We start from the raw sequence: 19468 nt of genomic DNA on the forward strand, positions 1-19468 counted from the left end.
ATGTCTTATATAATCTAAAACTAATTACTTCTTATGTATACATGTATACGGAGATGAGATAAATACTCTTAAATACAAGTTGAATATCGGTTTTAGTATACTAAAGATTTGAGAAAATTAAACTTTTAAAAAAATGAGTGTCATGTCAAATTAAAGGACTAGTCTACTTTACATCAAGTATGCTTTGGATCTTCAAAATGACATTTGGGTTGTAAAGTTATATCCCACACCAATTGATTAAGCTATATAAAGAATAGACAATTTATTCCTTCTTCTATAAAGGATATACTGAAACACTCTGCATGTCCTATATATATCAGATTTAATGTCACTTTTGTATTGAATTATTTAAGACTATGTGTTACAAATCTTTGTAAATGGAACTATAAGAGTTCTTACATAAATCAATCAAACATAATATCAATGCTAATTTTCCTAACAAAAAATGAAAGTAAATTAAAAGGGTTCACAAAATTTAATTGAGCTAAGGGTGTTGATGAAAAAGTGAGAGAAAAAAAAATCAAATATCTCAAGATCTTTGACTCAAAGTACTTGTGAAACACAGTGACCTTCCTATTTTTTACATGAGTTTTCTACTAAATATAAGGATATATTTTTACATTGTTCAACATAAAAGTCAATCATGATCCGTCACCTTAATTGTTTGAATTCTTTAGCTCCTCATCCATTTCAGACAACTTCAATCTAAAGTTTGACATGTTTAATCTTTATACATAATAAGTTAGAATACTAAATAAAACCTCCAACTCATCATCTTATGTCACAATTTTCCCATCTTCTCTACCTTGTTTTTTTTAAAAAAAATTATATATATATATAAATTTATTTTTTATTAGAATACATAATATTTCTAATTGTTTTAATTTTCCTTTTTACTTACTTTAATTTTTTGCCGTCTTACCATTAGAAACATTTATTATTGATGATATATATTTTTTCATTTTATAAAAAATATTATATTTCGACTTCAATTAGAGTTTATTATTCAATATATAATCCCATTATCAACATTTTATTTAAAAGTAGAAAATTTCACCAAATCTTTTTAAATTATTTGTTAGCCACAATCATATTGTAATATATTATTTTGAAAAGAATTAATTATAATTAACCTTAATTAGTATTTCTTATAAAAAAATGTATGTAATGCTTAAAATGTTCAGTCTTGTAAAATTTTATTAGAAGAAAATGTTACAAATTTATAAAATTTGAATTGTACTGAGAAAAAAAATATATTATAAAATAAAAGCACTATAACAAAATTTAGTTTGAACTTCACATCTAAATAAACAAACATGTCAGGAAAACTTATTTTAAGATCTTTAGAAAAAAATTTAAATCAAATTTTCTTATTCTTAAGCTAATGAATAAACAACTAATGAAAATTTAAATAAATTATACTGTACACCTTTTCAGATTATCTAATGCATAAACTAGTTCTAATATATAAAAAGAATAGTATCAATTGTTTTATCTTAAGATACTCATGAAGAAAGTTGTTTAAATTAGTGAATAGATGGATAAAGGGAGGATTATATACATCTCAGCTTCAAACTTCAATACTAACATATATAATGAGAATTTACATATTACTTATCAACAAAGAAGTATGCTGTTTGGTTGAATTTATTTTATGGAATTTATAAAATAATATATTATTTTTAACAGATAATATTTTCTAAATATACACAAACTATATCAACTAACTAAGATAAACAACTTGTATGAATACATGTCTTTAAAAGCTAAGACAATATAATGAACATTCTTTTGTAGCAATACAATTAAGATGTATTAGAAATTATGTTCACATATTTTGTCCTTTATTTGTGTAAAAGACTGGTTAATTATTTTTTCATTTTTATTATTAAAAAATGATAAAAGTTAGATAGAAATATCTATTGTAAGAAAGACATGAACTAAAAAGGAAAAGTATAAGATAGGTTATAAATAGAGAAATCAAATTGTTATTGTATATACTCACTTCAAATTTATCTTGAAACTGGAAAAAACAAGAACATAGGATCCATCAATAATTTCATCCTAATTGTGCAATTCTTCCTTTTTATTATTGTTAAAATTTAAATATTAAATTAGATTAAATATATCTGACATTTCTCTGGGACTGTGAAAAAATTACCACGCGCTACCTGCTGCTGTGGCTTTTCACTTCTCATCTCTATTAGTTCTTGTCGATGGCAAATTTTGTTTTTGTTAACATAATGGCGAGTATCCTTTACACTCACATACTCGAGTGGTTCAAGAACTTGTTTTTAAATTTCGCTCTGAACAACTGCTGCACCGCTTTTCATACCGATTTTCAAAATACTTGTCCTTTTTCCCTCTCTTTATAAAAATATTTGATAAATTAAGTCTTAGAACCAATAAAAAAAAGTAAATATCAGAGTAGTATGAGACCACTCTCTTACCTTTGCATGAAATTATTCTCACTGTTTTCTCTATATATTAGTTATTTTGAGTTCATGAAAGTTAAATCATATGGTAACATCTGGGTCTACATTATTATCATACTCCCAACCCTACTCACACTTTTTTCCTACTGATCATCACTTTAAAGTCATACTCTTCTGGTGAATAGTTTCAGTTTCTCACATAGAAAGTTCAAATTTTTTGAGAGATTGGAAATTGGAAATGGGGATTGTAACATGCATTTCTCTGGTGATTATGGTCACAGTTTTCTGCCCTTCTTCTCTTGCTCTCACCCTGGATGGTTAGAGCCATGAATCTTTTTTATTTCTCTGCTTCAAATCCTCTTCCATGTTTTGTTTAGTTTTTCCTATGATTTTTTTTTTCTTTTTGTGGAGAAGAATAAATGCATTCTGGGTACTTTTTCCATTTCACCTTAGCTATTTTGGGAGTTTATCTTTATCATTCTCTCTCCAAATCTTTGTAAAATGCTTCTCCTTGTGAAAACTGGAGTTTAAATTTGTGAACTTTAATTCTCTTATGCATGTTTTTTCATCTGTTAGGTCTGACCTTGTTGGAAATAAAAAGTGCTTTGAATGATACTAAGAATGTTCTGAGCAACTGGCAAGAGTTTGATGAGACTCATTGTAGATGGACTGGTATCTCTTGCCACCCTGGCGATGACCAAAGAGTTCGCTTAATGTAAGCAAACAACACATGCACTTCATTCTGTTTCCTTTTTCTCCCACTTTCTCAGCTCAGTATAACACTTTATGTTTTGTTCTTCAGAAATCTGCCATACATGCAACTTGGAGGAATTTTATCTCCCAGCATTGGTAAACTCAGTGGACTACAAAGACTGTAAGTAGAAAACACCTTTCTCTCACCATTGGTGAACTTGCACATGAGACTTTTATCATTCTCATTCCATATGATGGCTTGCAATGAATCAGAGCCCTTCATCAGAACAGCTTGCATGGAACCATTCCTAATGAACTTACCAATTGTTCTGATCTAAGAGCACTGTAAGTTAAATGGTTCAATCCTAAAGAAGTATTTATCAATTTCATATAAATTGCTTTTATGCTATGTCGATGTTGATGTGTCTCATCTGATTGTATTCGAAGGTACTTGAGGGGTAACTTTTTTGAAGGAGGCATACCGTCAAACATTGGAAATCTTTCATATTTGAATATATTGTAATTCCTTGTTCCTTGCTTTTCTCACTGTTCCTTTATGATTCTTTGAGCTTGTTTCTACACTTTGTTTCTCAACTGCATTTTAATTTATCTGGAATTTAATACATAGTTTAAATACAGGGATTTATCGAGTAACTTATTGAAAGGTGCCATACCTTCCTCTATTGGCCGTCTCTCACAGTTGCAAATTCTGTAAGTCAGTATAACCTAAACTTCTCTGGCATAACGATGTTAATAACTCTATGATTCATTTATGCTCACTCTCCCTGTCTTAGGAACTTGACTACCAATTTCTTTTCTGGTGAAATTCCTGACATTGGAGTACTGAGCACCTTTAGCAAATACTCGTATGTACTCCTTCCTTATTGCAGTTTATATTATACCTTGTAACATGCAGACTAATTATTTGCACTCATGCATTACAGTAGGGTGATAAGTTTACTTGGTAACTGTTGTGTTTTAAATTATTGGAGTCAAACATAGTGTTTGATTATTTGTAAACTATTTGAATTTGAATGGTGAAAATTGTGGATCAAAGACTGAAGTCAACATTTCACTTTTGATTTCTGAACTTCTGCCTTCTATCTTTTTAATATTTAAGGTAAAAAAAAATCATTTTGTGTTTTTAAGTTTTCTTGGCTGTTGGATTTTGGATTTTCATTGACACTAAGAATTTTGGATTTTCTTGGTTTTCTATATCTGTTATCATGTTAATGTATTTGCACTATGAGCAGCACGTTCGTTTCTATTATTTCTTTACTTTTGTAATGAAAAATTCATGTAAATAGGTTTGAGGGAAATTCAGATCTTTGTGGGCGGCAAATCGAAAAGCCATGTCGGACATCACTTGGTTTTCCTGTGGTGCTGCCCCATGCTGAAAGTGATCAAGCTGCAGGCAAGTCTTACCTTTGAATTTGATTTTCCTAAATACTATCTAATTTCCTTGATTTAGAACTAAATACATATTAAAGAATTATGGTCACTGTTTTGTATGATAATCCTTATCACTTCAATATATGCAGTCCCCGCCAAAAGGTCTTCACGTTACATGAAGGTACTGTTAATTTATGCAATTGCGATTATGGGTATCGCACTTGTCATGGTGCTTTCATTTCTGTGGACTCGTTTGATATCAAAGAAAGAGCGAGCTGCAAAGAGATACACGGAAGTCAAGAAACAAGTTCATCCAGGAGCTAGTAAGAAGAGTGATATTTTCAAATTTGACAATCACCTATTTACTACCAAGGAAAAAAGAAAAGAAAATATTCTCTTTATTCATAGATGCTAACATAATCTTTAACAGGCGCAAAACTTATCACATTCCATGGTGATCTGCCATACACATCGTCTGAGATCATAGAGAAGCTGGAGTCTCTAGATGAAGAGAATATATTAGGATCCGGAGGATATGGTACTGTTTACCGAATGGAGATGAATGATCGTCGTCTATTTGCTGTTAAACGGATTGATCGAAGTTATGCAGGGTCCGATCAAGTGTTTGAAAGGGAACTCGAGATCTTGGGGAGCATCAAACACACAAATCTTGTAAATATGCGTGGTTACTGCAGGCTTCCTTCTTCAAGATTCCTTATCTATGACTATTTGGTCTTAGGCAGCTTAGATGATGTCTTGCATGGTACGATTCAAGCCAGTAAATTTTATAAAATGTATTGTAAATTTGTGATGACTCGTCCTGTAGCTGTGCAATTTTCTAATTGTTATGCAATCCTTTGTTCAGAAAATACTCAAGAAATCCTAGTACCGAACTGGAGTGATCGCCTAAAGATAGCTCTTGGTGCTGCCCGGGGTTTGGCTTACTTGCACCATGAATGCAGCCCAGAAATTGTTCACCGTAATATAAAATCTAGCAACATACTCTTTGATGAATGCATGGAGTCACATATATCCGATTTGGGCCTTGCGAAGCTTTTGGTCGATGAGGAGGCACATGTTACCACAGTGGTAGCTGGCACATTTGGTTATTTGGCACCAGGTATGTATTTGGTACTTTTGGATACTTATAGGTGGCCTGGTTATCCTTTATTTTGGGATTTTGGATGCAAGATGATCATATTCCATTCACTAATCAAATTTTCAATTGACCTATACCAAATGTGCTAAAAGAGTGCTGAATGATATGGTAGATAATTATTTCTAATGTATACAATATGTATTAATTGGCCAAATGCTGATAAATGCTAAGAATACTATTCAAAGCATTACTCAAGTTGTCCCTGTAACAAGACCCTATTAATTATTCAATAATGTATCAAGTGATTTTCTGAATTTAATACTGATTGAGTGGTGGTTTATAATTTACCTGTCAACCAGAGTATCTACAAAGTGGAAGAGCAACTGAGAAGTCGGATGTGTATAGCTTTGGAGTTCTTTTACTCGAACTTGTAACTGGGAAGAGGCCAACAGATCCTTCATTTGTGAGAAGAGGTTTAAATGTTGTTGGTTGGGTAAGCTAAGCTTTTTAACCCTCAATGCAAATCTCTGGTAACACAGGAAAGTTTTTCCAACATAAATGTACTGAGCTTTAGGCAATTCTTTGCAGGTGAACACATTACTGAGAGATAACAAATTGAAAGATGTGGTGGACAAAAGATGCAGAATTGCAGATGAAGGAACCCTTGAAGTTATTCTTGAGCTAGCATTAAGATGCACAGATGGAAATGCAGATGATCGTCCATCAATGAACGAGGTGTTACAGTTGCTGAAGCAAGAGGTTATGTCCTGTCCAAGCGAGTTTTATGAGTCTGATTCAGATTACTGATGACAAAAGTAAATCCTATCCAATCATGCTATTTCCGCAGCACCCTTCCTATGTGTTCCTTTTCCTTTGTGTGACATTCTAGTTTTACTTTGTTGCAAATGTCCTCTTATGAATAACCTAAACACTTATCCCCTTCAATGTTGTAGCGGGTTTTTATATTTGGAATGGCCTCCATTCCAGCAATGCTATCACTTTCTCATACAATTTTGGTCAATTAGGCATTCTTAATGTGAGCTTTTTGGTCAACAATTTCCAAAGACTATTAACCGACAAAGTTAATTTACCTCTGCGCAAGAAAAAGGCCATAATAGTTTCATATGCGTTATTATCGTCTCTATGCTTATAAAAAGTCCGTTCCTAAGTAGGTCACATTTTTAATCAATCATATGAATGAATCGAATTCGGAGCTTATGTTATTATAATCTTTTTTACCTGGTCAACTAATTAGTGACTAAAAATCATCATGTATGATTGGGAAAGTAATTATTGGAAGATTGGCATTGTTATATTATAAACGTTTTCTTTTGAGATGATAGTATAAAAATCCTTTAAACTTAATCTTTGAAATTAATTTATACTCTTTTATTTAGCAATAGAGTTTTATTTTTGAATGAAATGCCTACAAGTATAGGAGGATTAAAAAAAAGTAATGTGAAACTTGGGCTTACAGTGATGACATGTGAAAAACCCAAGTAGAGGTTAGGTCCACAAAGTGAAATGAGAGGCTAGTGGTGGTGGATGTGATAGGATTTTGTCTTGTGTAATGCAAAAGTAATAATAGGTAGTTAGAGCATTGAAATTAAAGTATTAGGAAACAAAAAGAAAAGGTTAGATGTTGTTAACGGGCGTCCTTTGGCTCTCTTCAAAGGCTTATTCGCTTTTTGACTCAAAGGCCTTTGCTTTTCCACGATCCTGACCTCACCTTCTCCGTTATTTGATAGAGGGACTCTGAGAATTCCAGACTCTAAGCGATCGGTCCAAAACTGAAGACCAGAGAGATGAGTCAAACTTCATCTGGAATGGTTGGTGCTGGCAATGTTGCCACCAATTATACGCTCCCATTATCGTTACCTTCATCATCTTCATTTGCTTTCTTCTGTTCTAACACCACCATCAAACGCAAGGGAGTAGTAGTGTCGGATTATTGGGCAGCTACTAACTGTAATCATAAATATATTGAAAAGGGAAGGAAAAGAGGATATGGGATTGTGGCATCAAGCAACGTTGCTTCTCCATCTATATGGGATGATTGGAAGCCTCTCAAAGCCCCTTCCACTCCTTCCCTCAGTGACATTCTTTGGCCCTCTGCTGGTTAGTTTTTTCCTCCTCTCTCTCGTTTGTTTTCAAGAAATTTGAAATCATAATTTCACTGGAACCACCCACTGTAGGATCTTCCTAACTACACCAATTCATCTAGTAACTCACTAAAATTTGGCAGCTTTAAATGTTTTTTCTTTTAATCAAAGAAATTAATTGAACAGGGGCATTTGCGGCCATGGCAGTATTGGGAAAGCTGGATCAGTTATTGGCACCAAAAGGACTCTCAATCGCATTTGCACCATTTGGGGCTGTTTCCACTGTCCTCTTTGCCACTCCCACTGCCCCTTCTGCCAGGGTATAATTGCTTTTAACCAATTGAATGCACTGTGTCTAAATTTTCATATGCTCTTCCACATTTTCAACTATTACAAATGTTCATTTTTTACTAATTACAAGTGAAAAACAATTTATCAGAATCTGCTCACTCATTAGGGTTCGTCTAGTTGTCAGACTCACGTTTAAACCTGATAGTGGTCATTGTTTTTTTTTTAAAAAATAAGACCTGCGTGTTTTCGGTTTAGAACATATATAGACCAAAAATAAAATCACCCCACAAAACTAATTGTTTACATCAGAACTAAATAACCCACATGTGATTATGCAGAAGTACAGCATGTTCATGGCTCAAATAGGTTGTGCAGCAATTGGTGTTTTGGCATTGACAATATTTGGACCCGGATGGCTTGCCAGGAGTGCTAGTATTGCAGCATCCGTTGCTTACATGATTTGCACTAACTCCGTTCACCCCCCAGGTATTTTTTCCTCAACGTTATTTTGTTGTAGTTTGAATAAACTCATTAAAGCTTCCAAATTTTCTGGTTAACTTTATTCCAATGATACATGCAGCTGCTAGCATGCCATTGCTTTTCATTGATGGTCCAAAGTTCCATCACTTGAATTTCTGGTATGCTTTGTATCCCGGGGCTGCGGCATGCATTCTGCTTAGTTTGGTGGTGAGAAATCTGTTGTTACTTGAAACATACATTACTGCTAAATGAGTTATTCATTGCAAAAGTTTGCTAATTGACCCCAACTGTTTTTTCAGCAAGAGGTGGTTATATACTTGAAGAAAAATTTCAAATTTTGATCGCCTCTCTGCGCATTGATACATCTCTTCTGCTGTCTCTTCTAATTTGATTTGCCTAAGGGCCAAGCAGAACATTCTTTGATCAGAATCATAATTGTAAGTAGATAGCATCCTCAACCCAAAGTAAAATTGTCCTGTATTTTCCTTCACGAGGCAAGGTCAAAACTGGAGATTAAATGGATCTTCTCATTTGCAGCTATTGGTCTTGCAATGTGTTCATTGAGTGTACTTGATCAGAAAATTATTTGACAATAATGACTTGTAAGCATTGCATATCAAACTGTGCCTCCTCTATTATAAAGTCAAAAGCCATCTAAAAGGGATCTAAATCATCAAAAGCAGGAACAAAGTGCAATAAATTTGTGACAAATAAGTGAATAACACAGTACATTATCCAAAAGCATCGTCTGTTACATCAGTCAATGCCTGCAAATTTCTTTGATGCAGTGATTGGGCCTAAACGGGAACGCCAAATAAAAGTTGTTCCAATAATGTTAATGCCATGTAATCCATCCTCATCTAACATCTTCGTAATTATTGACTTCCTTGTGGGCTTAACATGAACCCACATGCAAGGAACAGCTCAACTTTCACTGGAACAAAAAACATTATAAAAGACTACCAATTATGAACACTTTATATGTTTTTTTGGGCTTGTAGTCAGGGAAATAGTTCCTATTCCAATTTTTTCAGAGGAAGTTATTTTAAATTAAGCTACTTTACAAAATAAGGTATTCTAAACCTGTACTTGTAAAGGAAAAGCTGCCTATAAAAATTAAAATAGAATTAAAATTGAATGACTGGGTATAATCCAATCTTACCTTATCATTGGGATACGATTATTTCTTTTTTAATAATTACTTAAAAAGTTATGTGTAGAATAATAGTTTGTAATCAATCAAGAAATAAATAGAAGAAGAAGAAGAAGAAGAAGGTCGAATGATAAAGCTAAAGGGTCCACAAACAAGAACCCACTAAGCCAACTACAGCACCCGGTGGCATGGTCTCCTAAAAGTTGAAACACACGACACATAAACATAAACTCCCTTTAATTTTATTTGAGGCACCGCAGTGGAACATTGACTCAGAGAAAATGGTTGTTGATTCTGTTCTGTTGCGCAAAAATGGGTGGTTGGTGTTAAGCTTCGTGAACTCGCTATCACATTCTGAATTGTAATGTGCGAATTGTGATGCAACCCTCTTAGAGTGGGATCTTAAACATCACTAATTAACTTCTTTTTAATAGCAAAAATACTGGATTAGTGAGTGGGTCATAATTGTACAACGCTCCTATCTCAAATAGCAAAATCGCAGCCCTTGTTAATTAGGTCATAAATCCAATGATTAATTAGGGTCTGATTTCTCAAGTGAATTTTGTCTCTACACCGACTTCTTGGCCACACTACTTCATTTGTACGCATCATTCAGTTTGAATAAACCAGAAATGAAAGGGAAAATCACAAAAACTGAGTTAATGGGATGCATGAGATGATGCACGACAAGGAGGAGCCCACAGATGATGCATGAACATGAGCGGTGATGTCAATGGATAGAGTTTGGGTTGAGTGTTACATTATTTCTCCTTCACTTTTTTTCTTTTTTATCAAGTGTTTGAGGTTAATCACTTTTGAAGTTTACATTACTTGTTTTTGTGTTAAATTTATAACTACCGTGATACTTGTTTTATGTTGAATGGGACCGAGGAAACTCCTGCTGATACCGCTCAGGAATGCTCCTCCTTCTCCAATCGATCCTTCCTTAATTCCTGACTCCTCTCTCAATATCAAAGTGGGGGGGCCTGCAAGAAAACACTCCGACGCTCAAGTTAAAATTTATCTTGGCAAGTCTAGTGAAAATCAATCAAAATCAGAGAGTTTACCTTTTCCATCGCTTGTTATTTATATTATATGGTTTCACAGAATATTATTCATTAATTTACCTCTTAATTGACAATCAATGTTCATTCTAACTACTCGACAATGACCGTTACGCCATTAACTACACATTTATGGTCCTTCAAAAGCTGTCCCCAGCCTAGGCTATAGAATTCACGAGTACTGCCCTGACGTTCGATCGGGAAAGATGGGTTTCCATGCCCGGTCGGTGTGATCGGTCAACCGATCCGACCTACTTGGTATGGACTAAGCGTGCCCGGTCGGTTGTCCCCTACTCGGTAGTAACAATACTTAAAGTTATTGGAATGAATTGAAGTTAGGATTAACTCTTCGTACAATTACTCTCTATTAACTTTTTTTATATATTTTGATATTTCCTCAAAATTATGCATATAGAAAATATAGATAATGTAACTGTGTATTATTGTAATAACGAGTTACTAATACTTTTAAAAATTACAAAGAGCAACCAAGTTATTTCACGACAACATTTAACTAATGTTACTCTATTACTATCTCTTCATTTTAAATTTTATCAATGCAACTATTAAATTAAAAATGTATTATAAACTAGATCAAGTCTTCAAAATTTATGCTGACAAAAAAAAAGTGTTCAAAAAAATTTATACATTTTCAAAACTGGTTGATATTCTACTAAATAAATTTAGATTAATGAACAGTGTACTTTTAAAGATACGAGTAAAATATCGACTATAATATTTTCAAAATTATTCGTCTAACTTGCATGATCATATTCCCACAATAGTAAAGTAATTATATAAATATTTTTTTCACAAGGCTTACTTAGAATAAAACTTACCGTTTTGTCGGGAAAACATAATTATTAAATTTCTACCTTTACGATATAAATAGATTAGCATTGCTTTCTAATTGTAGCTGATTATATACTTTTATTGATCTGTGATTTCCAAGTTCATAAACTTGGAATTTTGTACTGTTTTGAGGATACTTCTTTTAGTACTGAATATATTTTCTAACTCCAGAATAATATTAGAAAATCATTTTTTTATATGAGTGAAATTATGGTCTTTGTTGGTGTGAAATAGTATAAGCCATAAAGTGAGAAAACCAAATGGGTGGGTGCTAAAATAGACAAGACCTTATTGATGGTCATTGCTTTCTTTGTTTTCTTTTTATTTGTAGAGTGTGTTTCTTTCTCACTCACATGAATATGTCAATCCAAGAAGATTTTCTGCATTTTTGGACAAGATGCTTGGAAGATTCTCTTTTAACTCTCTTAAATTTGGATGCTTTCTTCCATTCTTATCTTTTTCTCATCTCTCTTTTAAACCACCTATAATGGCTATAAAATCATTCCTAGGTTTCTTTGACGGGACGAGATAGCATGGTATAACTAGATACTGAAAATGTTAAAAGCAACACTGAAATTTTCGAAATTAAGAATACTAAATAAGATAAGAGAATCACGGAACACCCATATATTATTATTAGTATTACTATTTTAAAATCATTCACAATCTTTTAACAACAATATAACTCATAATGAAAAGAAAGATTAAATACATGGTTTACATTCTTAAATTATTTTAAAATATTTTGTTTCATTCTCAATATAAATTATATATTTATTTAATATTTATATATTATAAAAATTACGTAAAATATCTTATTTAGTAAAGGACACGTAAATGATATATTATAATTTATTATGAAAATTCTATTCATGATACGAAAAAATATGTTTATTGAAAAAAAACAATTTGCGTAATTTTCATAAAATATATAAATAAAATATGTATATAGTCTATACTAGAAATAAAATAAATACATAATTTATATTAATAACGAAATAGAAATTTTAAAACAATTTAAGACAAATGTATATTTAACCCATAGAAAAAAGTTATGGTTTTTATTTTGATATTGATTTTGTTTTTTTATATATAACTTCATTTGTTGTGTTGTGTAAAGAAATTTAGAAGAAGTAAGAAATGAGTGAAAGGAGTGAGAGCTTGGTGTGCTAAGAGCGGAAGAGGACATTGTCATGAAGTACTGGCAAACAGCCTTAGCATGGGTCCAAGGAAAGCAACCCAACTATACGTGTATTTTTTTCGAATAAATAATTATTTATTTCGAATAAATAATTATCTAAGAGTCCCTGAAAGCATGATTTTTTCATGAAAAATACTTGTATGAAAATGAGAAAATACATCCACAATGGAAAAGAAAATAATCTGATTTAAATTAAAATACTGAAATTTGATATGACTACTTTCTTTCCCTATGTACAATTTCACCTTAATCTTCCTCACTGCATTCATCGCATTTCAACTTCAATAATCAATCCCTTTATTCCATAAAATAAAACAAAAAATGCGCCATAAATCGATGCCACTGCTGTCTCCGTCTTGTCATTTCTTTTGATTCCTTCGTATTTTTCGCAAAACTACAAAATTTTCTATACATTATCTATCTACCCCTTTTATAAATCTAACCCCTTTTAAAACGTGCCAATTAAATTCATCATTTTCAGTACCGGATCTGTTTACAAAATAAATTAATCACTCTACGTACTACCATACCCAACATCCTCTCTTCATCACCTCACTCCGAATCATTATAATCACCACAATAATTTTACTATCTTCTCTCCATTTCCATAACATTTTCTTTCATTTTTTAACTTTTAACATCACATTTTGGCTCAAATACCACTTAAACTATAAACGTATGGATAATTACTAATTTAAATACTAAACTAACTATTACATTATTTTATCGAAATTAAATTAACGAAAAAAAATCTAGATTTATGAAATAAAAACATATAATCACTAAAAGAATCACAGACAAGTATGTATACAAAAAAGACAGAGGAGTTTGAGTGCTTAGAAAAATGTATTAAATTGGGACACTTTATCTTGGTATTAAGCAAGTTTTCTAGATTGAAGCCTATGTACATTGTACTGTTTAGAGTATTAATGATGCTTATCTTTTGTGTTTGTAGTATTTTATATAATAAAACATGATAGATTTTTTTGTGTGGAGGGTTCATAGAGAATCGCAGATTAAAAGGCACGTGGCATCGAGGTCAACGTCGGGTGGGGCCCAGATGATGTGTAGATTCCAGTGCGGTGTTTGCATAAGGCATTTGGTGTGGTTGCTCTTGAATCTGGCTCGCGCCTCTTGATTTTCCCAATTTTTTTTGTTTCACCGAAGAGGACAGAAAAAAACGTGGCAGGTGGTGGCATGGTGGCCGTACACGTGGCAGAATCAAGGTGAAGCCCTTGTGGTGTGTGGTGGGGTTGACTCGGTTGGTAGGAAAGCGTTTTTAGAAGGCAGGAGCGTGTGGCACCTTCTGATTGGATCTTTCATGACACGCCGTTAAGCATGGACCTTTCCTCACGCAATTTCCTTCCAAATCCTAATCAATTAAATTAAACTAAACTAAATTAAATTCGTAATTAACAGCAGAGATGAATGTGAACGACATGTTGACCCTAATCGCAGCCATTCTCAGCCACCAATTTCAATTATTCTACCATTAACGTCCTCTTCTCTCCTCTGTGACTTAGTATTCAAAATAATCATATGTAACATCATTATCATCATCATCTTCATCACAGAACCTAGTTTCTTGAGGGTTTTGTTCTAGCGTTTCATTCTTTTTCATCGATATTTACTACTCGAGTATTACAAATACTCCCAATAAAAAACGAGGAACAGTAAAAGAGACAAAAGATTAAGACAGTGTTACTCTTTCATTGTCTGACATGTTATTGCCTTATTATAAGCACCATTTTTTCTTTCGCTAAATTTTCCTTTGGTTCGTAATCATCCATACCTTGTTATTCTTTTAAAAATTCACCTCATACATGTGACTGATGTTTAATGTTTGCATCGGGATTATGGTATTTTTTATTTCCTTTTTGTTTTATAGTCAACAGATTCAATACTTATCTTCAATTTTACTTCTTTTTATGTTTCATAAAGGATAACTACAGTTAAAGTTATGAATATTTACATTATAATTAGCTAATCAACACATAAATGATGGCAGGCGTGTGTATGCACGAATATTGCTATAAATATAACTATCTATTTTTCCAAATAAAAATCATTTATATTCACTGGATCCGAAATTAAAATCTTATACTTAGAAGTACATGTATTATGTGAATTAATCACGGTTTTATTATTCTTTAATAATCTGTTTTTACTTTTGGAATAGACATGCCTATTATTCTTATAACGTGACAAAAAATTGTTTTTACCAAGTATTTAAATACCTCTCTCACCTTTAATAATTGAAAGTGTTTTTTAAAAATAAAATTATAACGAAATTCTAAGTTATATGACAAAAAATATCTCAATTTTAATATAGACTTTGATAATATTATTTCCATGATTTGGATTCGAAATAATAATAAAACACTGGATTTAGTTAAATATTTATTTTTACTAAACTAGTTAAATAAAAATAATTCTCGTTAACTTAATCAATGTGATGACTCATTTTGATTACTTGATATTTTATATTTACAAGAACATAACAATATTATAGATATGTGATACAATTGTTAACCTTTATTTGTTTTATCATTTCACTTGTGCTTTGAAAGAGTATAATCTTTAGGATAATGATACTTTAAAAATACTTTAACACAATTTACGTGTCATTATATGATTAGTACAAAATTACTCCACAATCAATAATAATAATTATAAAGACTAACATAATCAATCACAGAATGAGATGGTGTTAAAATATTATAAAGAAAATACTGTATCATTATCCTAATATTTATGGTAAACATATTGCATAAATAATCGTCTACCTATTAACTTAGACGAGATTAATTCATGAAAAAAATCAATGTCTAAATAAATAGCGGGAAGTAGAAAAGATATAAGTTAAGAAAAAAAATATACTTTCCTGGGGAAAAAACATCCAGAGATAAATCTATATATATATATATATATATATATATATATATATATATATAATATTTTATTCCATGCTCTTCAATAATTATTTCTCATCCTCTTTACCTACCAACTTTAATTTTCCTCCACTCCATTTTTATGGATGGTCAAATAATAACAAGAAAAAAAAAAGATATTAGTGGTGAAAAAACATATAAATGATTAATTTATCCGAGTAGGTAGAAAATAGTGGAGAAAAGGAATAAATTATAAAAATGTTGGGTTGAAGAAATGTTAGAAGATGCGAAGGTTGTGAGAGATATTCTTGAGTAAATTTTAAAAGTGGAGAACATAAAGAAGAAGAGAAGTCGGTGATCCCCGTTGAATGGAAAGGCAGAGATTTTTGGCCAAGTCGTAACGAAAGTGACATCCTTCTTTCACAATGGAAACAACTGCAAGTGCAGGCAAGTCAACTTCGAATGCAGAGTTCCTTACCGATCCAAGCAACAGGGACCCAGAACTCCATAACCCAACTCAACAGGAATCATACTCATACTCTTAAATGGGCCTCTCTTTACGAACTAATTCAACTATCTTTTCATTTCTTCATCTTTCCAATTTATATTTCTTCATTAAACTAAATCCACAATTACATTCTCAACTGGAACGCATTATTTAATTACATTCGAACCAACACTTTCATTACAAGTAGCAAAATGCGGCAAAAACCACCATCTCTATCCTAATAAACCTATAGTCATTCATCTGACTTATTTCCCATTTATAAATTCTCCACTAAAACTGCAAATACTAAATAAATAAACACTACACACGGCACAGACACACAAACATTGTAGAAAACTTAGTACTCCCAGTTCCAAAGACCATGATCTTCCTCCGAGAATCCAAAATTACAAGAACTTTCCGTTGGGTCGGAGTAATCCGCATCTTCGAGTTTCGGAAAGAGGTAGGAAGGGTACAGACTCTTGCTGAGGTTGTCTTCTTCATCTTGTGACATGTCCGATTGATCAGGCTCAAACACATAAGAAGAATCACCGTGCTCTAGCACTGCCGAGTGTACTCCATCCGTGTAATGCGGGCTATCGGAGTCCAAAATGTCACTCCTGGCTGAGCTGATATCTTCCTGTTTGCAACCCCCAACAACACAAGACACTTTGGATCCTTCACCTTCCGAAACTGAATCAAGTACAGGCCTTTGCGGTGGTTCCTGATCCTGTTCCTGCAACCTCTTTGTTCCACTTTCGGCCTGCTTCAACTGCCCCTCTTCTTTCTCTCTTGCAAGCACCTTCTCACTCAGGTGCGCCACCTGATTTAACCAAAACGTTACACAGATTAACTCGTCGGCCCAGAAAATAAAGTCACCGGATTGTATCTATACATGAATAAAACGAACATTATAATTCATGGACTGAACTTATATATGCTGTTTCTTTAAGTGTTAGCTCTGTTAAACATTTGTTATGAAGATCAAACTTCAATTTTGATAGAAAGATAATCATTTTGGATCTAAATTTAATTTTTGATTTGATTACCTCAGATTTCAACTTGTCTTTCTCCTTGAGGAGGATTTCGTAGTTGGCCTTGAGACTCTCATAGCTCTCATGCAGAATCTCGTAGTCCTTCTCGAGCTGTTTGGTCTTCCAGCGAGCACGACGGTTCTGGAACCAAATAGCGACTTGTCGTGGCTGCAGACCAAGGTCTTTGGCTAACTTGGTTTTTCTCTCGGGTTCAAGCTTGTTCTCTTCCTCGAAGCTCTTCTCGAGAAACTGAACCTGATTGGGAGAGAGACGGCGCTTCTTCTCAGGCTGATGAAAGTACTCGTCCATGCACTCATCTCCATTCTCGTCTATATCAAACGCGCGGAAGAAGGAACCGTTACACCCCTTCCCTCCTTCTCCTTCGAAGCTCATCATGGATCTCGAACCTGAATCAAATAGAAAAAGGTCAAACACAGCACCCATTAGTTGAACCGTGATTAGTGGTGAAAATTAAGGAGGGAGAGGGTGATAAATAATTATGACTGACCGAGAAAAGGAGCAGTGGAAGAAGAGAGGAAGAGAGAATCGAGAGGTTGGGAAGTGGGAGGAGCTGTTTGGTTGCGAAGGAAGGCAGTGATGTCGGAAAAAGCCCTTCCAGCCGCCATGTGAGGAAGCGTTGGTTACTCCAAGTTGGATCTCAAGGTGCCATGAAAGAAGGTGACTAAGGGAGTTATAAATAATTGAGGTGAGGATCTAAGACTTATGGCGGAAGAAGCTGGTGATGATGATTTCGGTGATGTGCGAGGTGTGGGAACAGCGGCAGGGCATACCCATCACTCAGAACACCAACAACGACGAGAGAGACCCAATTCCAACGCAGAGCGGAAGAGAGAATCTGAACACGGAGAGAGAGAAAGAGAGAGAGAGAGAGAGAGAGAGAGAGAGAGAGACAGAAACGGTGGCTATGTTTGTTTCCCTTGGCGTTTTGAGAAGAGAAGAGTGTTGCTGCGGTTTATAACAAGAGCCTTGGATGGAAAGAGAGTGTGGACTTACTATCTTGTCCTCTCACTAACTCACTGCAACACTTTTCTCAATAGATCTTAAAATTATAAATTATTTTTAATTTAAATAATATATGTTCAAACTACGAATTTAAGTTGTGAAAAATTAAAAAGATTACTTGCATATGGGAAACTTAATTAAAGTAAAAATTGAAGATGGTATAAATGGTTTTTCCTACCAAACCTTTGCTTCCGATATTTGTCTCCCCTCTGGATGGGGTAGATGAGAACACGTGAGTTTATCTGGGAAAGCCTCCTCCTTAATTACCCTTCCCACTTAATAATAAACCTAAATGTTTCAGGTGGATAAAGTAAGGTCCAGTGTTTTTTCTCTTTGTTCTCGGATATATCCAATTCATTGAATATCTCTTAAAGAAATCTTGATATTTAAATTAGTTTGATAATAAATAATGTTGTAATAAATTTGTTATAAGAGTCTTAAAAATTATATATTTAATATGTATTTATAATTTTTTTATGAAAACTTTTATAAGTTTAGATTAATTATAGTCCAATTATGTTAAACCTGATTACTAACATATTTAACTTAATTAGATGATTAAGTGGATCTAATTGGTTTTATCTCAATTTGAACATTCGATCTATGTAATTTGGTCAATATTTACACGTCGATATATAATATTCAAACTTTTTAAGACTTAGCTTGAACTTAAGTCAACAAACAAAGAGGATTTGTTTATACTATTACTGGAGATGAAAGATTGAGTTGCTTTGCGAATCGTGTCGATGCCTCATTAATTGTTGTGTTCGCTCGATTTATGTTTAAAATTGTGATTGTTGGGTCAAAGATTTGATAGTTGGCGATATATGGTAATGTCACCTTTATTGTTTGCTATCAGGTCTGACGCCAAATGCGAAGCATCACATCGTCCTTTTCCATTGGATGGTGTCAGATCTCACAGTTATAAAAGTGTCATGTGTCCTCGAGAATTTCTATAAATAGAGGTTAGGTGGTCCCATAAATTTCACCATTTTTCGTTCATCTTTTCACTGTTCGGTAATCAATTCTTTTTGTACAAGGTAATGAAATGTTTGTTATCAACATCTCTTCTAGAGGCTCCTCAGGTTGGGGGGGATAGAGAGTACACCAATAACGTTTTGTGTCTTCATTGTCACTAGCTCATCTTTAAGGCCTTGTTCACTTGAATGGATTTGGAGGAGAGTGATTGAGGGGATTTGAGAGGATTTGAAAGTAAATTTTTGTTGTTGTTTATTTGAGTGGATTTGGAGGTAAGTGAGAGTGAATTTGGA

The 19468-nt window shown here is 33.2% G+C and overlaps 3 protein-coding genes across 3 annotated transcripts; 2 read left to right on the forward strand and 1 right to left on the reverse strand.

The window, feature by feature from the left end:
- Positions 1-2462: 2462 nt before the first annotated feature.
- LOC108331789 (LRR receptor-like serine/threonine-protein kinase FEI 1) lies at positions 2463-6640 on the forward strand. The gene is made up of 13 exons (XM_017566717.2): positions 2463-2752; positions 3012-3150; positions 3238-3309; positions 3402-3473; positions 3576-3647; positions 3768-3839; positions 3923-3994; positions 4436-4542; positions 4670-4843; positions 4951-5283; positions 5386-5640; positions 5979-6112; positions 6208-6640. The coding sequence occupies exons 1-13, from the start codon at positions 2674-2676 to the stop codon at positions 6424-6426; spliced, it is 1800 nt and encodes a 599-aa protein (XP_017422206.1). The 5' UTR covers positions 2463-2673; the 3' UTR covers positions 6427-6640.
- A 608-nt stretch (positions 6641-7248) lies between these two features.
- Positions 7249-9113, forward strand: LOC108336574 (uncharacterized). Its single transcript, XM_017573051.2, has 5 exons — positions 7249-7737; positions 7908-8041; positions 8351-8498; positions 8593-8699; positions 8792-9113. Exons 1-5 carry the CDS (start codon positions 7425-7427, stop codon positions 8831-8833), a joined length of 744 nt encoding a protein of 247 aa, XP_017428540.1. The 5' UTR covers positions 7249-7424; the 3' UTR covers positions 8834-9113.
- Positions 9114-16268: 7155 nt separating this feature from the next.
- Positions 16269-18138, reverse strand: LOC108329378 (homeobox-leucine zipper protein HAT5). The gene is made up of 3 exons (XM_017563591.2): positions 17683-18138; positions 17190-17581; positions 16269-16963 (listed from the first exon to the last, which is right to left on the reverse strand). Exons 1-3 carry the CDS (start codon positions 17798-17800, stop codon positions 16499-16501), a joined length of 975 nt encoding a protein of 324 aa, XP_017419080.1. The 5' UTR covers positions 17801-18138; the 3' UTR covers positions 16269-16498.
- Between the last annotated feature and the right edge of the window lie 1330 nt (positions 18139-19468).

Source organism: Vigna angularis, chromosome 1, assembly GCF_016808095.1.
Source record: "Vigna angularis cultivar LongXiaoDou No.4 chromosome 1, ASM1680809v1, whole genome shotgun sequence".
NCBI lineage: Eukaryota > Viridiplantae > Streptophyta > Magnoliopsida > Fabales > Fabaceae > Vigna > Vigna angularis.

Bases quoted from the DNA above. Each gene is read 5' to 3' on its own strand.
- LOC108331789 (XM_017566717.2), top strand. From the start codon at position 2,674: ATGGGGATTGTAACATGCATTTCTCTGGTGATTATGGTCACAGTTTTC. The intron at 2,753-3,011 runs GTTAGAGCCATG...TTCATCTGTTAG, and splicing joins TCTTGCTCTCACCCTGGATG to GTCTGACCTTGTTGGAAATA. The intron at 5,641-5,978 runs GTATGTATTTGG...CCTGTCAACCAG, and splicing joins ATTTGGTTATTTGGCACCAG to AGTATCTACAAAGTGGAAGA.
- LOC108336574 (XM_017573051.2), top strand. From the start codon at position 7,425: ATGAGTCAAACTTCATCTGGAATGGTTGGTGCTGGCAATGTTGCCACC. The intron at 7,738-7,907 runs GTTAGTTTTTTC...TTAATTGAACAG, and splicing joins CATTCTTTGGCCCTCTGCTG to GGGCATTTGCGGCCATGGCA. The intron at 8,499-8,592 runs GTATTTTTTCCT...TGATACATGCAG, and splicing joins TAACTCCGTTCACCCCCCAG to CTGCTAGCATGCCATTGCTT.
- LOC108329378 (XM_017563591.2), bottom strand. From the start codon at position 17,800: ATGGCGGCTGGAAGGGCTTTTTCCGACATCACTGCCTTCCTTCGCAAC. The intron at 17,582-17,682 runs GTCAGTCATAAT...TATTTGATTCAG, and splicing joins TTCCACTGCTCCTTTTCTCG to GTTCGAGATCCATGATGAGC. The intron at 16,964-17,189 runs GTAATCAAATCA...TGGTTAAATCAG, and splicing joins AAGACAAGTTGAAATCTGAG to GTGGCGCACCTGAGTGAGAA.